The sequence below is a fragment of the Nomascus leucogenys genome, chromosome 22a (assembly GCF_006542625.1).
Source record: "Nomascus leucogenys isolate Asia chromosome 22a, Asia_NLE_v1, whole genome shotgun sequence".
NCBI lineage: Eukaryota > Metazoa > Chordata > Mammalia > Primates > Hylobatidae > Nomascus > Nomascus leucogenys.
Genome location: NC_044402.1, coordinates 133,799,268 through 133,815,215, shown reverse-complemented (window position 1 = coordinate 133,815,215; position 15,948 = coordinate 133,799,268). Strand labels below are relative to the sequence as shown.

General features: G+C 44.6%; 1 protein-coding gene across 4 annotated transcripts in view; it reads right to left on the bottom strand.

Moving 5' to 3' along the window:
- ATG16L1 (autophagy related 16 like 1) overlaps positions 1-11,085 on the bottom strand; it is a 42,694-nt gene extending 31,609 nt beyond the window's left edge. For 2 of the 4 annotated variants that reach the window (XM_030803609.1, XM_012504114.2), the window contains exons 1-3: positions 10,704-11,085; positions 6,427-6,520; positions 528-633 (exon numbers count right to left, since the gene is read on the bottom strand). In XM_030803609.1, the coding sequence (XP_030659469.1) occupies positions 528-633; positions 6,427-6,520; positions 10,704-10,818 (315 nt within the window). In that variant the 5' untranslated portion in view covers positions 10,819-11,085. The remainder of the gene's footprint in view (positions 1-527; positions 634-6,426; positions 6,521-10,703) is intronic. The other 2 variants (XM_030803610.1, XM_030803611.1) reach the window with 1 other exon arrangement.
- Between the last annotated feature and the right edge of the window lie 4,863 nt (positions 11,086-15,948).

Sequence of the window (15,948 nt, the reverse complement as noted above, 5' to 3'; positions counted from 1 at the left end):
CTGTCTACTCCTCAACCTCAGCTACCTTTTTGGAGACTCACTTCTGCTGAAAAGATAATCAATTCAGCTGCACTGATGGTGAACTCTATTTTCCCAACTGGAGCTTTGCCGTAAGACCACCATCCAGGCGAACACAGCCTAGGACTTGATTCTTTCTCATGAACATCTCTGAAATTTCAGGGTTTGTACTGAAAAGCTTTATGAAACCATCAGTGAGGCCTTCAGCGGGCAAGGTAGCAAGCAGGCTTTTCTGTTCTTTAAAGCCTCTCCACTCTTGCTTCTCATGCTGATTTTGGAGCATGGTAACTGGCAGCACTCTCAGAGGACTGCCCTTCTGGCGATGGCCCTCAATCTGCCTGGTCTTTTCATTCTGTTTTCCTCACCCTTTTATTCCTATAGAGGGGACTTTTGATGCCACATATGGCTAAGGCTGCTGCCAATTCTGGTGAGAAGTGACTGAGCTCCCCCGCTCCCCACAGGACTCTCATAGAGGGCAGAAGACAGATGAGGAAAAGGGCTAGCTTTACCTCCCCACGTTTCTTGTGTAATTCAGTCAGTTCCTCTTGGTGCTTAATCCTCAGTTGGGCCATTTCTTGTAGCTGACTGTCATTCCACGTGCCATCATGTCCGGGACTAAATTGGCAAACCAGGCAGATGAAGAGAATGTGCAAAAAAGGGAGGGGGAAAAATGAGACTCCAAACCTTTCCAATTAGGCAATGAAACCATAACTCCAGAAACATGTTCACAAAGCCAATAAACCATTCGGGTGTCTCCTGCAACTGCGGTTACAGGCACTGTGAGTGGAAAGGAGGAGACGTGAAACACATGGAAAAAAGCAAAGCAACTGTGACCACCAGGCACGTCAGGAATAAAGGGTGGAAAGTTCCTGAATGAAGTCCCAGTAACAGGCGCTAACAAGGCCCACTGGCTCAGCAAGGACCTGAGTGCCAAGGATGCAGCAGTGACTGCAGGGCTCTGCTTTCACACAGCTGACAGTGAACTGAGAGCATGTGTGAGGTCAGGAGTCACATGTGCTTGCAGAAAACTCAAGCAGAAGAAGGGGAACAGAGGGAGGGCGTCCTATTTTAACGTAATTGAGGAGGGTTTCTCCAACGTGACCCATGACTAGAGACTGTAAGGAAGTGAGGAATAAGCCATGTGGACCCTTGAGGGGAGGGCCCTCTGGGCAGAGGGAGCAGCAGCAGCAGGGCCTGGAGAGGCGTACAGCGGGTGGTGTATTTGGAGGAAGGGTGACTGAAGCCCCAGCACAGGGGGACAGAGGAGTGTGGTCAAGGACAAGGTGGGGAAATGATGCAGAGCCTTGTGGGCCCCTCTGAGGGCTGTGAGGTTTACTAGGCGTGAAGGGAAGCTGCTGTAGGGCTCTGAGCAGCTGAATGACTTAGGTTTTAAAAGGAGAGCAGATTGCAGTGGGGTAAGGGCCGAAATAGGAAGACCAGCCAGCAGGCTACTGTGAAGTGCAAACATGGGACAGTGCAGCTCAGACCAGGGTGGGAGCAGTGAGGTGAGATACGGTCTGATTCTAGATCCATTCCAAAGATAGCGCTAACAGGACTTGACTTTGAATTGGCTATGGGGTGTGAAGACAGATAGGAGTCAAGGATGACTCAAGGCTTTTGGCCTGAGCAACTGGTAGAAGGTAGGTGTCACCCACTGAAATGGGCAAGACTGTGGGAGGAGCAGGTTTTGGGGGAGGCCTAAAGAGTTCAGTTGGCCGGGCGCAGTGGCTCACGCCTGCAATCCCAGCACTTTGGGAGGCCGAGGTGGGCGGATCATGAGGTCAGGAGATCGAGATCATCCTGGCTAACAAGGTGAAACACCGTCTCTACTAAAAATACAAAAAATTAGCGGGGCGTGGTGGTGGGCACCTGTAGTCCCAGCTACCCGGGAGGCTGAGGCAGGAGAATGGCGTGAACCCGGAAGGCGGAGGTTGCAGTAACCTGAGACTGCGCCACTGCCCTCCAGCCTGGGCGACAGAGCGAGACTCCGTCTCAAAAAAACAAAACAAAACAAAACAAAAACAACATAAAGAAAAACAAAAGTGTATCAAAGAGTGACAACAGAAAGTGTTAATCATGTTCAGAGGCAAAGATTTCCCCAGACAAGGATGGTTTCATTTTGGGAGGGGTTTCCAAAGAGGAACTAAAGTAGGAATCTCCTAGGAAGGGTAAAATGGAGGCAAGATCATCAGGCAGAGGAACCTCAGGATTAGATGCTTAAACTTCAAAGTCTACCAAGACACAGAACTCAACAGAAATGCTAGGAGAGACTAAGGCAAGCAGGATACAGCTCTCTCCATGACCGAAAGCCTCCAAGGACTTCTTATTTTACTTACAATGAATATCAGCCCACTAAGGTGCTTCGGCAAGTAGAAAAAAACAATCACTTGGAGGGCATGTTTCAAGCACAGATTCCTAGAGCCCACTAACAGGTGACCTGGTTTCCTAGCAAGGCCCAGCAATTTCTCACTTTCTGCGCTCTGGTGATGGGAATGTTGCTGGTTCCAGGAAGTCTGCGTAGCTGTAAAGGTGGTAGTGCTCAAACTTTAGAGGTCACTACTATCAGCTAAAGCATTTCTGAAAACACAGATTATCAGGCCCCACCCCCAGAGTTTCTAATAGTGTAGGTCTGAGGTGGGGTCCAAGAATCTTCGTTTCTAACAATTTCCCAGAAGATGTCACTAGTCCAGGAACCATGCTTAGAATAAACAATTTCAAGGCTGAAGAGTTTTATTTTAAACTGTAGGCAAAGTGATGAAAATACTTGAGAAAGTCTGATAACTGATGCAGATCACTATTTAAGCAGTGTGCAGTGTTTTACGGTTAATTAGGATGAGATAGGCAGGAACTTTGGAGGGACAGGAAGGAGGAGAAAGGAAACCAACGAAGTGCCCAGCTTCTGTGAACACCTTTACAATCTCTAGGATATGTCCCTTTGAGTTGGTCTCCCCCACTAGACTCTACTCCTCCTCAGACCAGGGACTCTGGCTCACTCATCTCTACACCCCTAATGCCCAGCTCATACTGCGGTCACAGGAGTCTATTGAGTGAATGAGGCTCTCACCACAGTCTGGGAATAAGAAGATAAATAAACAAAGGAGGTGGCAAAATAAATGCAAACCAAAGGATGCAAGAGGCTAGGGGGTGGAGAACCAATGGGCTTGGTGAATATGGAGAATATGAGGAATAAAGGAATATGGGGAGGGGAAGATCTAGAGGGAAGAAGGAACCATAGATGACTCGTGGAAAACAACGATACCGTGAATGGAAACGAAGTCAGAAGGGCAGGCTTATTATGGATAATGTTTGTGGAAATGGAAAGACTGAACAAGGGGTAACCTGATGAAGCCCACCGTTCAACCTGCCTTGCCTGCTTTTCATCACTTTTTTCTACTTCCAAACTCCCACTAGCAAGTCGAGTTGCCAAACAATACATAACTAAACTCCCACTAGCTTCCTTATAAACAATAACTGACTGTGGCTCACTATAATAACTGGTGCTTAAAGTTTTTCTCCAGGAACTAGGAGGCAGCTCTTGCTCATTAAAGTCAGTTGAGACCCCCAACCCTTCAACTGGGCCTGTGTGAATGCCCAAGAGGTGATCTTTTGACATCAGAGGGACAAAACACTCCTCCCTCAGATGGTGCTAACGCCACCATTTTCTGCATGTGTCCTGTGAGGAACCACATAGCTAGATGATGCTTGCGTGGAAGCCCCAATTATCTCATCTTTCCTACCCACCAATCACCTACCTCTTCCCACACTTTAGACCACCCTGCTTTCTATCACATAAGTACCCCCAATCCCTATTTTCAAGGAGGTGGATTTGAGACCTGTTCTCCTGCCTCCTTGCTTGGCCACATTATGAATAAACTCTCACAAAACCCATCATCTCAGTGATTAACTTGCTGTGTGTGGGCTGAATGAACCTGGTTTATAACAAGACCTCCAACTAAATGACCATTCCACTGGGTGTGGTGGCTCATGCCCGTAAACCCAACACTAATGGAAGGTTGAGGAGGGAGGATCGCTTAAGCCCAGGAGTAAAGACCAGCTGGGTAACACAGTGAGACCCCTATCTCTACAAAAAATTAAAAAATTAGACTGGCATGGTGGTGCACACCGGTAGTCTCCCAGCTACTCAGAAGCTAAGGCAGGAGGATTGCTTGAGCCCTGGAGGTTGAGGCCACGGTAAGCCAAGATCATGCCACTGCACTCCAGCCTGGGCGACAGAGAGAGACCCTGCCTCAAAAAAGACTATCCTAGTGAAATTCAGCCAAAAGAAGAGCTGCATATTCCAAGCACATAAGTTTGGCTAACAGATAAAGAATACAAGAATATAGTCACCAAGGGTTTAATCAGATAGAAATGTTTTTAGTTTTCAATTGGATGAATTTAGACGAAAATGGTGAAACAGCGTTATCTACACCTAAAATTGACCAAAATACTAAAACTAGTATCTTAAGTACTACAGAAGGCCTCCCAGGGCCACAGCCAGGCAGGATCTCCTGAACTGTTACAAAGCAAGGATGGAAGCTAGGCCCTGCCAAGCCATCTGTTCTCTGGTATCTTTCCCACTCCATCCTCTACCAGGAGACCATCCTGCCAGATGAGGAGACATGAGAGCAGCTACAGCTCCAGGAGTAAATACATCAGGCTACAGCTACCATTTCTAGATACCATAAATCACCAACCTTGTTTTTACAATTGATAAATGTGTGGAGATTTCAGAGCAATAATGGCTACTGTTCCCATACAAAATTTAACACGCAAACACAATGAATATTATGGAAGAGGACAATAAGACTTCAAATATACATAAATGCAAATGACCCAGTGAACAAATACCGTACCATGAACACATACGTATTTCATGAAATATTCTATTAATACTCTGATATATATATATATATATTTATATATTTATTTATTTTATTTATTTTTTTTTTGATAGAGTCTTGCTCTGTTGCCCAGGCTGGAGTACAGTGGTGTAATCTTGGCTCACTGCAACCTCCGCCTCCTAGGTTCAAGTAATTCTCTGCCTCAGCCTCCTGGGTAGCTGGGATTACAGGTGCCCGCCACCACGTCCGGCTAATTTTTGTATTTTTAGTAGAGATGGTGATTCACCATCTCGGCCAGGCTGGTCTTGAACTCCTGACCTCGTGATCCACCCGCCTCGGCCTCCCAAAGTGCTGGGATTACAGGCGTGAGCCACTGTGCCCAGCAAACATTGATATTTTTCTAATCTAGTTCTTAAAGAAAAATAAGAGCTTATTGCAATCTGCTAATTTGATTTCACAGTCTACTAAGACTGATGTTCCTCTACTTACTGAGGCTATGTCTCTTTAAACCCATCAGAAGTTGAAAATATATAGTAGGTTGAAAATACATTCAATACATCTCACCTACTGAGTATCATAGGTTACACTTACATTAGCCTACAGTTGGGCAAAATCATCTAACACAAAGCCTATTTTACAATAAGTTGTTGAATATCTCATGCAATTTATTGAATACTAAACTGAAGGGGAAAAACAGAACGGTTGGATGGATATTCAAAGTACAGTTCTACTGAAAGTGTATCGCTTCTGCCCCATTATAAAGGTTAAAAATTGTAAGCTGGCTGGTCATGCCCGTAATCCCAACACTTTCGGAAGCCAAGGTAGGTGGATCATTTGAGGTCAAGAGTTCGAGACCAGCAACATGGTGAAACCCTGCCTCTACTAAAAATACAAAAACTAGCCAGGTGTGGTGGTGGATGCCTGTAGTCCCAGCTATTTGGGAGGCTAAGGCAGGAGAACTGCTTGAACCTGGGAGGTGGAGGTTGCAGGATGCAGTGAGCTGAGATCATGCCACTGCACTCTGGCCTGGGTGACAGAGCAAGACTCTGTCTCAAAAAAGGAAAAAGAAAAATTATAAGTCGAACCACTGCAAGTTGGGGACCATTTGTATGCTGAAAACAACACAAACCTAAAAAGGATCAAATAGATCCACACTGCACAAAAGCAATTTTTGTGTATGTGCCAATCAATCCTGTATTAACAGGATCTACATAAACCTGCTCAGAAATACTTAACTTGTCTGTGATTATTTAAAAACAAACAAAGAAACAAAAAAACATGAATCCTGGTAGATTAGACGAGAAACTGGCCTAGGGTTACCACATGAACCTGCCTTAAGAAATTTCTCAAGCTGAGAGCACTGTACTGATAATAACCTTTCTAGGTATATACATACCTTTTAAAAAACAATTTTAATTACATGGTTTTAGTTCTATTTGAAAGGAGCTGACAAAAACCAGAACACAGAAATAGTACTTGATTTGCTTTTAAATTAGAGAAGTGACAACTGAACTGAGATAAATTTCATTAGAGGAGACATAAATAATACAAGTTCATTTCAAAATACCTTATCTCATGCCTGTTTGGTATGTCATGCTTTTCAGCCTGTAGTTTCTGGGCCAACACTGAATGAAGATCTGACTTTTCCAGCAATTTGTTATCTATTAAAATAAAAAAGTCAGAAATTAAGTTATTTATTATAACGTATGTACACTTGCTAGGTACCTACCTTGTCATGTATTGAAGGATAAAATACAGGAACATACATTTCTCAGCCATAGTAACCTACAGAATCACCTGCAAGAATGTCTTCCCTATTAAAGGGAGCTGAAAATGCTTTCCACCCCCGAAGTTATTTGTTTCTACCTTACGAGGAAAAAAGAAAAAGAAACACACTAAACACAATGGCAAAGTGAAATGCTATGTACCTTTAAGTAACACAGGAGAACTTTACCATAAATTGATATATCTAATTACTTTTTAGGTCAGGGAACTAGAAATACAAATGACAGCCCCCAACATGGAGTTAACATTTAATTCAGTCAAGTATAAAAAGGTACAGAGAATACACTCTGTACTCATTTTTATGAATGGTGTCACAGGTGGTGATACATGAGTTAAGTCTTAAAAAGATGATGGGCCATGCAGGAGGAATAACAGAGTCTTTTGGTAAGTGGCTGGAAATAAAGGTTGGAGCCAACACAGGAAAAAGCAGGATCAGAAATTTAGACTTCTTCTTACTGGCAATGATGAAATAAGAGATTATAAAAGCAGGCCGTTACACTAACAGATTCGTATTGGTAAAAAGTCAAAAGATTATTCTGAGGCTCCTCGCTCAGGCAACTGGGCGGAGGATGCTAACGTGTGAGAGAACACAGGAGGGGAGAGCTCAGACAGGAAATGAATTCTCTTTCCAAACGTAATAAATTTGACAGGAGACAGAGTACAGAAATTCAAAAGACAGGATTAGAAAGAATATGTAGTTAAAAGTAATAGGCACACAGGCCTATTACTGTGGCTCACGCCTGTAATCCTAGCACTTTGGAAGGCCAAGGAAGGCAAATTACCTGAGGTCAGGAGTTCGAGAACAGCCTGGCCAACATGGCAAAACTACTAAAAATACAAAAATTGGCCAGGCATGGTGGCACTTGCTACTAGGGAGACTGAGGCACAAGAATCGCTTGAACCCGGGAGGCAGAGGTTGCAGTGAGCCGAGATCGCGCCACTGCACTCCAGCCTGGACGACAGAGCGAGACTCTGTCTCTAAATAAATAAATAAATGAAATGAAAAATAAGAGTAATAGGCACACAGGCACCAGTAAGATCAGAGGTGGGTACCTGTTCTGCAGGTACCAAGCAGAACAAGGCAGGGTTTATGCTAGTGACTATTCCTGTTTAAAGAGCTTGTTTCTCCTTTTAAAGAGTTTTGAGTCCCACTTCTTGATACCTGAAAAGAGAATTCCTGGGTAGAAACACTTTCATCTATTATTAGTCAAACGAATTAGCTCAGCCAAACTGGACATTGGTTTCAACCTGGCAAATCATGATCAAGAGAAAGGTTTAAAATCCACCAGTGTCAAAGGGCTCTAGTAAGACCTTCAGATGTTAAACCAAAGCTTAGTGCCCTGTGATAATTTTAGGTTCTTTAAAAAAACACAGGCATTCAAAAGGAGTCCTTCCTAAAGGTTCCTCCCTGAAGAGAAGGCTGGAGATGGAGGGAAGCCTTTCCTCTCCCCCTACGGCTTCTTTTCGCCTTTCTCTTCAGACTCAAATGCACGGACTGAACAGGGAATAGACTCCAGATTGATGGAGGATCAGAACTTGACTGGCCTGGGAAGGCTGGAATGAGTGGAATGAAGGTTTTTCACAAACTATAATAGAAATGATCTCCCTAAATGTCAATCCCTCCACCTAAACAGAAGATCTTAACGTGCAAAGCCTGTCTCACTCTCCTGCCCCTTGTTAGCTTCTCATTCCGGTCTTGTCTCCTGGTCCCTCCGGCAGGCATTACTCGCTACTCTAGCACCCTTTAAAGCTATCTTCTCTCCACAACTGACCTCTTATTCTGACTGTTCTACGTGCTCCTGCCCCAGCAAGATGCGATTTTCAAAGTGCAGGAAAACATTCCATTTATGTCAAAGAGATAACACTTTACAATTACAAGCTATTATACAGATGGCTTTGAAAGCACTTATATGCACAGCACTGTTTTTATGAAGTGGGCAGGGCAAGCTTCATCCCCATTTTATAGATGAGGCAAAACAGACTCAGAAAGTAAGTGAAAAGGTTCAGTGAGGGGTGAGTCAAGCCTCCAACCCAATTTGACTTTCAAAGGATATTAGCTTTTAAAGCATAAGCACCTAATGAACTGATTTATGTCATCTGTCAGGGAATCACGTTTTGAGTAAGAGGGACTTCTCGTGCTTCTGGCTTTCTGAAACAGCACTGTTCTTCAAGGCCTCCTAGAACAGCAAAGCATCCCCTTTCTTAGTTTTGTTAAAACAATGGGTGCAGTGAAAGCAAAGAACCATTTGCTAGGGGAGCCAGTGAGAAAAGCAAATGCAAAAGTTAGTCAACAACCCTGAGTTCAAATCCCAGTCCTGGCTGGGCACGGTGACTCATGCCCGTAATCCTAGCACCTTGGGAGGCCGAGGCAGGTACATCACCTGAGGTCAGGAGTTCAAAGACCAGCCTGGCCAACATGGTGAAACCCTGTCTCTACTAAAAATACAAAAATTAGCCGGGCGTGGTGGTGCTTGCCTATAGTTCCAGCTACTAGGGAGGCTGAGGCAGGAGGATCTCTTGAACCTGGGAGGTGGAGGCTGCAGTGAGCTGACATCATGCCACTGCACTACAGCCTGGGTGACAGAGCAAGATTCTGTCTCAAAAAAAAAAAAAAAAAAAAAAAAAAAAAAAAAAAAAAAAAATCCCAGTCCCACCATTAACCTGCTGTGCAACCTCAGAAGTTACCTAATCTCTCTTGGCCTCAGTCCCATGTGTGAAAATGGCAATAACAGTTCCTGCTTCATACATAGAATTTTGGGAAAGATAAAATGAAATAAGACATGAAAATACTTAGCTCAGTACTAAAATTTGTCTGCACAGTAGAGTCATTTGGGAAGCATCAAAAAACACTGATAACTTGGCATGCAGTTCTAGGCTTAATCTCTCTCTCTCTCACACACACACACACACACACACTGATACTTGTGTCCTAACTTCATATATTGTGATTTAGTTGGTCTGGGGTGTGGCTTGGGATTTGTAATTTTTAAAAAATCCATAGGTGATTCTAATATGCAGCTAAGTTTGAGAACTACTGATTTTGCACAATCAGAATGCAATAAAAGGCAGCAATTATTATTTTGAATCTCATCATCAGCATAACTTGAGAAAGTTGTCAGGGTTACTTTCAGGGGCAGCCGGAACCACCTTAGGACCATTACAATTTAGGTAAAGGTGCAGACATTTTTGTACCCTTAAGCTGCAAGCAGTAAGGGGAAAGAAAACCACCTCTTTCATACTGAAGATTTCAGTAACAGTAAAGGTTCTGTCCCGCCTAAAAGATATTAAGATATTAACACCAAGGTGGGGCCAGGCTCGGTGGCTCACGCCTATAATCCCAGCACTTTGGGAGGCCGAGGTGGGAAGATCGCTTGAGCCCAGGAGTTGGAGACCAGCCTGGGAAACAGTGAGACCTCGTTCCAAAATTTTCTTTTTTTTTTTTTTTTTTTAATTAGCCGAGCGTCTGGGCGCGCGTCTGTAATCCCAGCTACTGGGGAGGCTTAGGTGGGAGGATCACTTGAGCCTGGGAGTTTGAGGCTGCAGTGAGCCGTGATCTCCGCCACTGCACTCCAGCCTCGGCGACACAGCGAGACCCTGACCCCCTATCCCCCTTTCCCCGCAAAAAAACCCACCAAGGTGGAGTAAGGGAAGTAAGTTTGAGGAATCAAAGGCCACCCGTTCCAGTGCACTGAGAAGGCAATGTTAATTCGGCGACTTAAAGTCAACGACCGTTTCATTAACATGACCCCATAGATGGGATGTTTCTGGGACCTATTTAAGTGCGTAAGCATTGTATGAGCTGCTAGGATTTACAAATACAATCACGAACTGTGCCTCCCCACAAAGATCGTACAATTTAGTAGGGAAAATCCTCCAAAAATAAAACGCAGGTTAGAAAAAACATTTAAAAGGCGTGCGGCGTCCCAAGAGCGGGGCACCCGGGGCGGCCGCCATGCGTGCGGGCGGCGCTGGGGACTCGGCCTCAGGTTCCCGCTGGCGCCCCGCATGCCTCCACGGGGCCCGCCCGCCCCGCTCCCGGCCCGCACCGGCGCCGCTCACACTGCAAAATGATCTCTTCGAACGCCTGTCTCTGCAGCCGGTCCCGGCGCCTCAGTTGCTCCGAGATGTGGCGCTTCCAGCGGGGGAAGTCAGCGGCGCGGAGGCCCGACGACATGTCGCTTGCTGCCCCGGCACCTCAGCGCCACCGATGAGAGTGGGGGCTGGCGGCCGCAGCCTGCAGCATGAGGCAACCAGCAGACGCGGGAATGCCGGCAATCCCGGAGCTCACCTCCACACACTGGCCGTCCCCTAGGCCATCCGGGACGGTCTTCCGGCTCCTGCCGGAAATGGTTTTCAAGAGGGCCGGAAGACCCTCCCCCTCACCCAGCGTATTACGCCGCATGGGCTCAGGGGCCGGTGCCTACGCAGGGCGCTCGCTAGTGACGCCAGCCTGTAGCCGGAAGCGTCAGCGGCAGAGAGGCGGCCGCTTGGGGGCGTGCGGGCCCTGCGCAAGGCCCAGCTCGCGGCGGGAAGGAGGCAGGAAAGGGGCCTCTTCCGCCTGACTGCTTACTTTTCTTTGGCTGCTTTTCAACCCTTTTCGTGTTTTCTTTCTTGGCCTGTCTCCCGCAACTTTTTTTTTTTAATCGCAGTTTAGGAACAAATGGGGTTCCCTCCATAGTAGCTCTGTGGCTGTGGATGAGTGACAAGCTCCCTAGGCCTCAGTTGTCTAATCTGTAAAATGGGGACAGTAGTGATACCTACCTCAGAAGGTTGTCACGAATAGTAAAAAGAAAAACCTATGTAATGCAGTCAGCACTGTGCTTGGTACAGGGGAAACCTAAGTTTACAAAGACACCTGGTGTCTTCCCAAGGCCTACCCTGACAGCAGGAGCATTGCCATCTTGGCCAACTGCCACCATTATAAGTTCCCCTTGATTAAAAAACCGTCCAAATCCAACCCAAAAACATCAGCCTAATGGCTGTCAGCATAACCAGAAACATTCCAACTCTAAGATAAACCCACTTCCAACCAGAAACATGCCCACCCGGAGATAGCCTCCCCTCTGACCAGAGACTTTCCAACCCCACAATAAACTTTCCCTCATATAGAAACATTACGAACCTGCAATAAGCTCACCGCTTCGTGAACCCTTAAACACCCTTAGTGTGTAAGAGAAAACGCTCCTGACCAAAAAAAAAAATCGACAAGAAGCCCCTCTCGGGTGTATTCTCCAAAATAAACCTGTCTTTGTTAAGCTGCTTTTCATGTTTCTTTCTTGTTTCTTAACTCTTACATACCCAAAGTCAGTGTGCTTTGGCAAGAGTGTCCCACTGAACTTGGAAACAGGTTTTGTGGTTTGTTTGGGTTTTTTGTTTTTGTTTGCAGTGGAGAAGAGGACTGGAAACAGGAGCTAAGAAAGATGTGAATCATGTATCAGAGTTTGTCTTCATCGTTAGAATCCTAGAAATTGTGGCCTGACAATAAATGGAGCCTTAGAAGGTAATCTAAGGCTGTAGATGTTGAAAGGGGGAGATGAAGACACACTGGCTCCTGAGAAAGTTGTGTCTGTGAACAAGCTCAGTAGAATGGAAAACCCAGTTCTGTAATAGAGTTGCTGGAGCTCCATCTGCCTTTAACAATTAGTAAATTTACTGCATGAAAATGGAACCAGACAAAGTAGGTGGCCAAAAGAGAGGAAAGGAATATCAGAAACTACCTTCTCTTCCAGTGTGTCTCAAGTCCAGAGGAAGGTACTTCAGAGACAGATAAGAAGAACTTAGGCTGAGGAGAGGAGGACAGTCAGGCTTCTAGCACTGCTGTTAAAGATGTTTCACTGGTAGTCAGTATTGAGTGGACTTGAAGTCGTTGGAAGGATCCAATGGGATCAGAAATAGAAGTGACTTCCTCACGCACTGAAGAAAATGAAAAAATTCTGAAAGTGACCGAGAATGCCTTCAAATGCAGCAGTGGCACCACCCTTAAAAGACCATTACACCAAATCTTGACAGTTGAGCATGTTAATTTTCAACATTTATGATTAAAATATGTTTCCAAGGCTGGGCATGGTGGCTCACACCTGTAATCCCAGCACTTTGGGAGGCCAAGGTGAGAGGATCACTTGAGCTCAGGAATTTGAGACCGACCAGCCTGGGCAACATAATGCAATTCTGTCTCTACAAAAATACAAAAAATTAGTTGAGTGTGGTGGCATGTGCCTGTAATCCTAGCTACTGGGATGGGGCTGAGGTGGGAGGATTGCTGGAGCCTAGGAGGTCAAGGCTGCAGTGAGCTGTGATTGCACCACTGCGTTCCAGCAGCCTGGTCAACAGAGCGAGACCGTGACTCACTCTCTCTCTATATATATAAATATGTTTACAAATTTGCAGTTTGCCTAACCAGCAATTCCACTTGCAGGAATTTATGCCAAGAAATACTTGGACACATGTCCACATACAAAAATCTCTGTTGCAGCATTGTTTTTAGGTTGGTGTAAAACTAATTGCAGTTTATAATAATGGTGAGAAGTTGGAGAAAAAAATCTACATTTCCAACAATAAGAGATTGGTTAAATTACTGTACATTTATTGCTGGAAATTGTTGATAGTAACAGCAGTATATGTCATAAATCAATTTATATAAAATGAGTGTGTCCCTAGCTCCTTGTAGATAAATATTTGTTGAACACATGAAGAATAATTTCTAAAGAAACGATATGAAACCCTGCCAGTCCTGCCCTCCTCCTAACTCACCAGCTTTATCTAGCACACAACCGCAGCCACACCGAAGCCTCTTACTTCCTTCTGCTTACCGTGCTCCCTCTTGCTGCAGGGCCTTTGGATTTACTGTGTTGGGCACACCTTCCCTTCTGACTTCTCCAAATTAATTTCTGTGTGTTCATTCTCATTGCAGTAGTCACTTCCTCGCAACAGTAGGATAAGAGACCTTCACAACCAGATCTTATCTCCCTGTTACACGTGTACCTCTCCTTTATAGCATTGATCCCAGTTATAGCTTCACATATATTTGTATCATTACTTGATTAAGGTCTGTCTCCCCCAGTAGACTGTAAACTCCATGAGACAAGAGCTGTGTCTGTTTTTGCACATCATTATATCTCCAGCAAGAGTATGAAGCCCCTTTATGTATTAGGTGCTCAGTAAATGTTATTTAATTAATGAATGGAATATGTGAAAATACTAATAATAGTACTATCTGTAGGCAGTGGTATTGCTGGTGTTTTTTTCTTGTATGTGTATTTTATATGCATTTTCTAATTGGTAGACATATATATATATATATATACTATGTATGCATGAAAAAGTTGGGCCGGGCGCAAGTGGCTCACACCTGTAATCCCAGCACTTTGGGAGGCTGAGGCAGGTGGATCACCTGAGGTCAGGAGTTCATGACCATCCTGCCTAACATGGCAAAACCCCATCTCTACTAAAAATACAAAAAATTAGCTGGACGTGGTGTCAGGTGCCTGTAATCTCAGCTACTTTGGAGGCTGAGGCAGGAGAATCACTTGAACCCGGGTGGTGGAGGTTGCAGTGAGCCGAGATTGTGCCATTGCACTCCAGCCTGGGCGACAGAGTGAGACTCTGTCTCAAAAAAAAAAAAGTTATAGAAATAAATACATATTTATTGATAAAACCATTTATTTCAAAGCATGGTAGACTCTGGGAGATCAGGAATAAACAGGAACACTTCTACAGTGCTATGGGCTGTGCATTCTTCTGAGTAGTAGTTCACATATTATAACTCATTTCCTCCTCACGATAATCCTGCTCAGTAGCATCTTCATCCTTATTTACAGACGAGGAATCTGAGGCACCGGGAGGTTAAGTAACTTGCGTGAGGACACCTGGCTAGTAAAGTGGCAAGACCTGGCTTCAAATACAGGCAATTTAATTCTAGCATCTGTGCCTTTAACCACTGCACTCCATCATCCAGTCTCTGTTCTGGCTGTCACTGCAGTCTACTGGATTAGAATACATGAAACAGAATAATTTTTAAGTAATATATGACTCACTCCTAAATTAGCCAATAGGGAGGGCAACCTGATGAAAAGCAAAGTCAGTGATGGGGAGGCTTCAGGTGTGTTCACAGGCCCTGAGGGGAATGACTGGATGGAGGGTGAGTAATACAGGGGATGAGTAATAGGAAGGAGGAGGAAATAGGTTGTCTGAATACTCTGGTGACAAATAACAGATCTTGAGAGTTTTTATATTTGTTCTGGTAAATAGTGATTGTCCAAAGGATTCAGCATGCTTTGCTGGGAAGCAGCATCTGTGAAATGGAGTCTGACTGCCTATAATGGATGTAAGATAAATGTAAAATATCCCAAGATTCTTGTAGCAATATGTTAAGCCTCACGAATTTGCTCACAGGAAGTAGAAAAGGCATCACTTATCAAAGGACTTTTTTTTGTGGAAAGTCTAGTTTCACTGAAACAAAGTACCACCAGCTTCAACATAACAGCACTTCTGTGGCAGCATTTCCATTGCTAAAAACTTCCAAGAGATTCTCACCTCCATCATTGATGCCTACACATCTCATCTGTGAGATCCTCTACTTATGCTCCAATTCAGAGGAATTCAAGGGCCAACCTTCAAACTACTGTCCGATTTACTCTTTTCTCTGCCCTTTGGGTCTTCCTGATTTCCTTTACCTTCCACTCAGCAGGTTAAAAAAACAATGCAATTCTAGTGTGGGTTGGGCACAGGGATGGGCATCCTAACTTCAAAGAGCTCACTCTAGGAAGGGAGATTGGAACATGTATCATTTATGGATGCAAGGAATATAAAGTACAAAGAGCCGGCCTGATGGCAGTACCAAAGGGATTCAGTTCTCTTCTGTTGGTTTTTCTCTAGCTTTTATTCTTAAAAATCTCATTTCGTATTATTCTTTTAAAAAATTATCTCAGTCTTTCTTTATTTCCACTCCTTTTCAGCTCTTCCCAAAATTATATTACTCAAAGTGAAAATAAACTAAGTTAACTGTGTTACTGTGTTAACTGTCTATTGTATAAACCCGACAGTTGCTAGAGTAAACCAAAGGATAGTCAAGAAACCAGGTAACACAGGTTTCCAGCCACAGCGCTGAGCCTTCCAAACCTTATTTATTTATTTATTTATTTTTATGTTTTGAGACAGGGTCTCACTCTGTCACCCAGGCTGGAGTGCAGTGGCATGATGTCGGCTCACTGCAACCTTCGTCTCCTGGGTTCAAGCAATTCTCCTGCCTCAGCCTCCCAAGTAGCCGGGATTACAGGCATCTGTCACCACGCCCAGCTAATTTTTT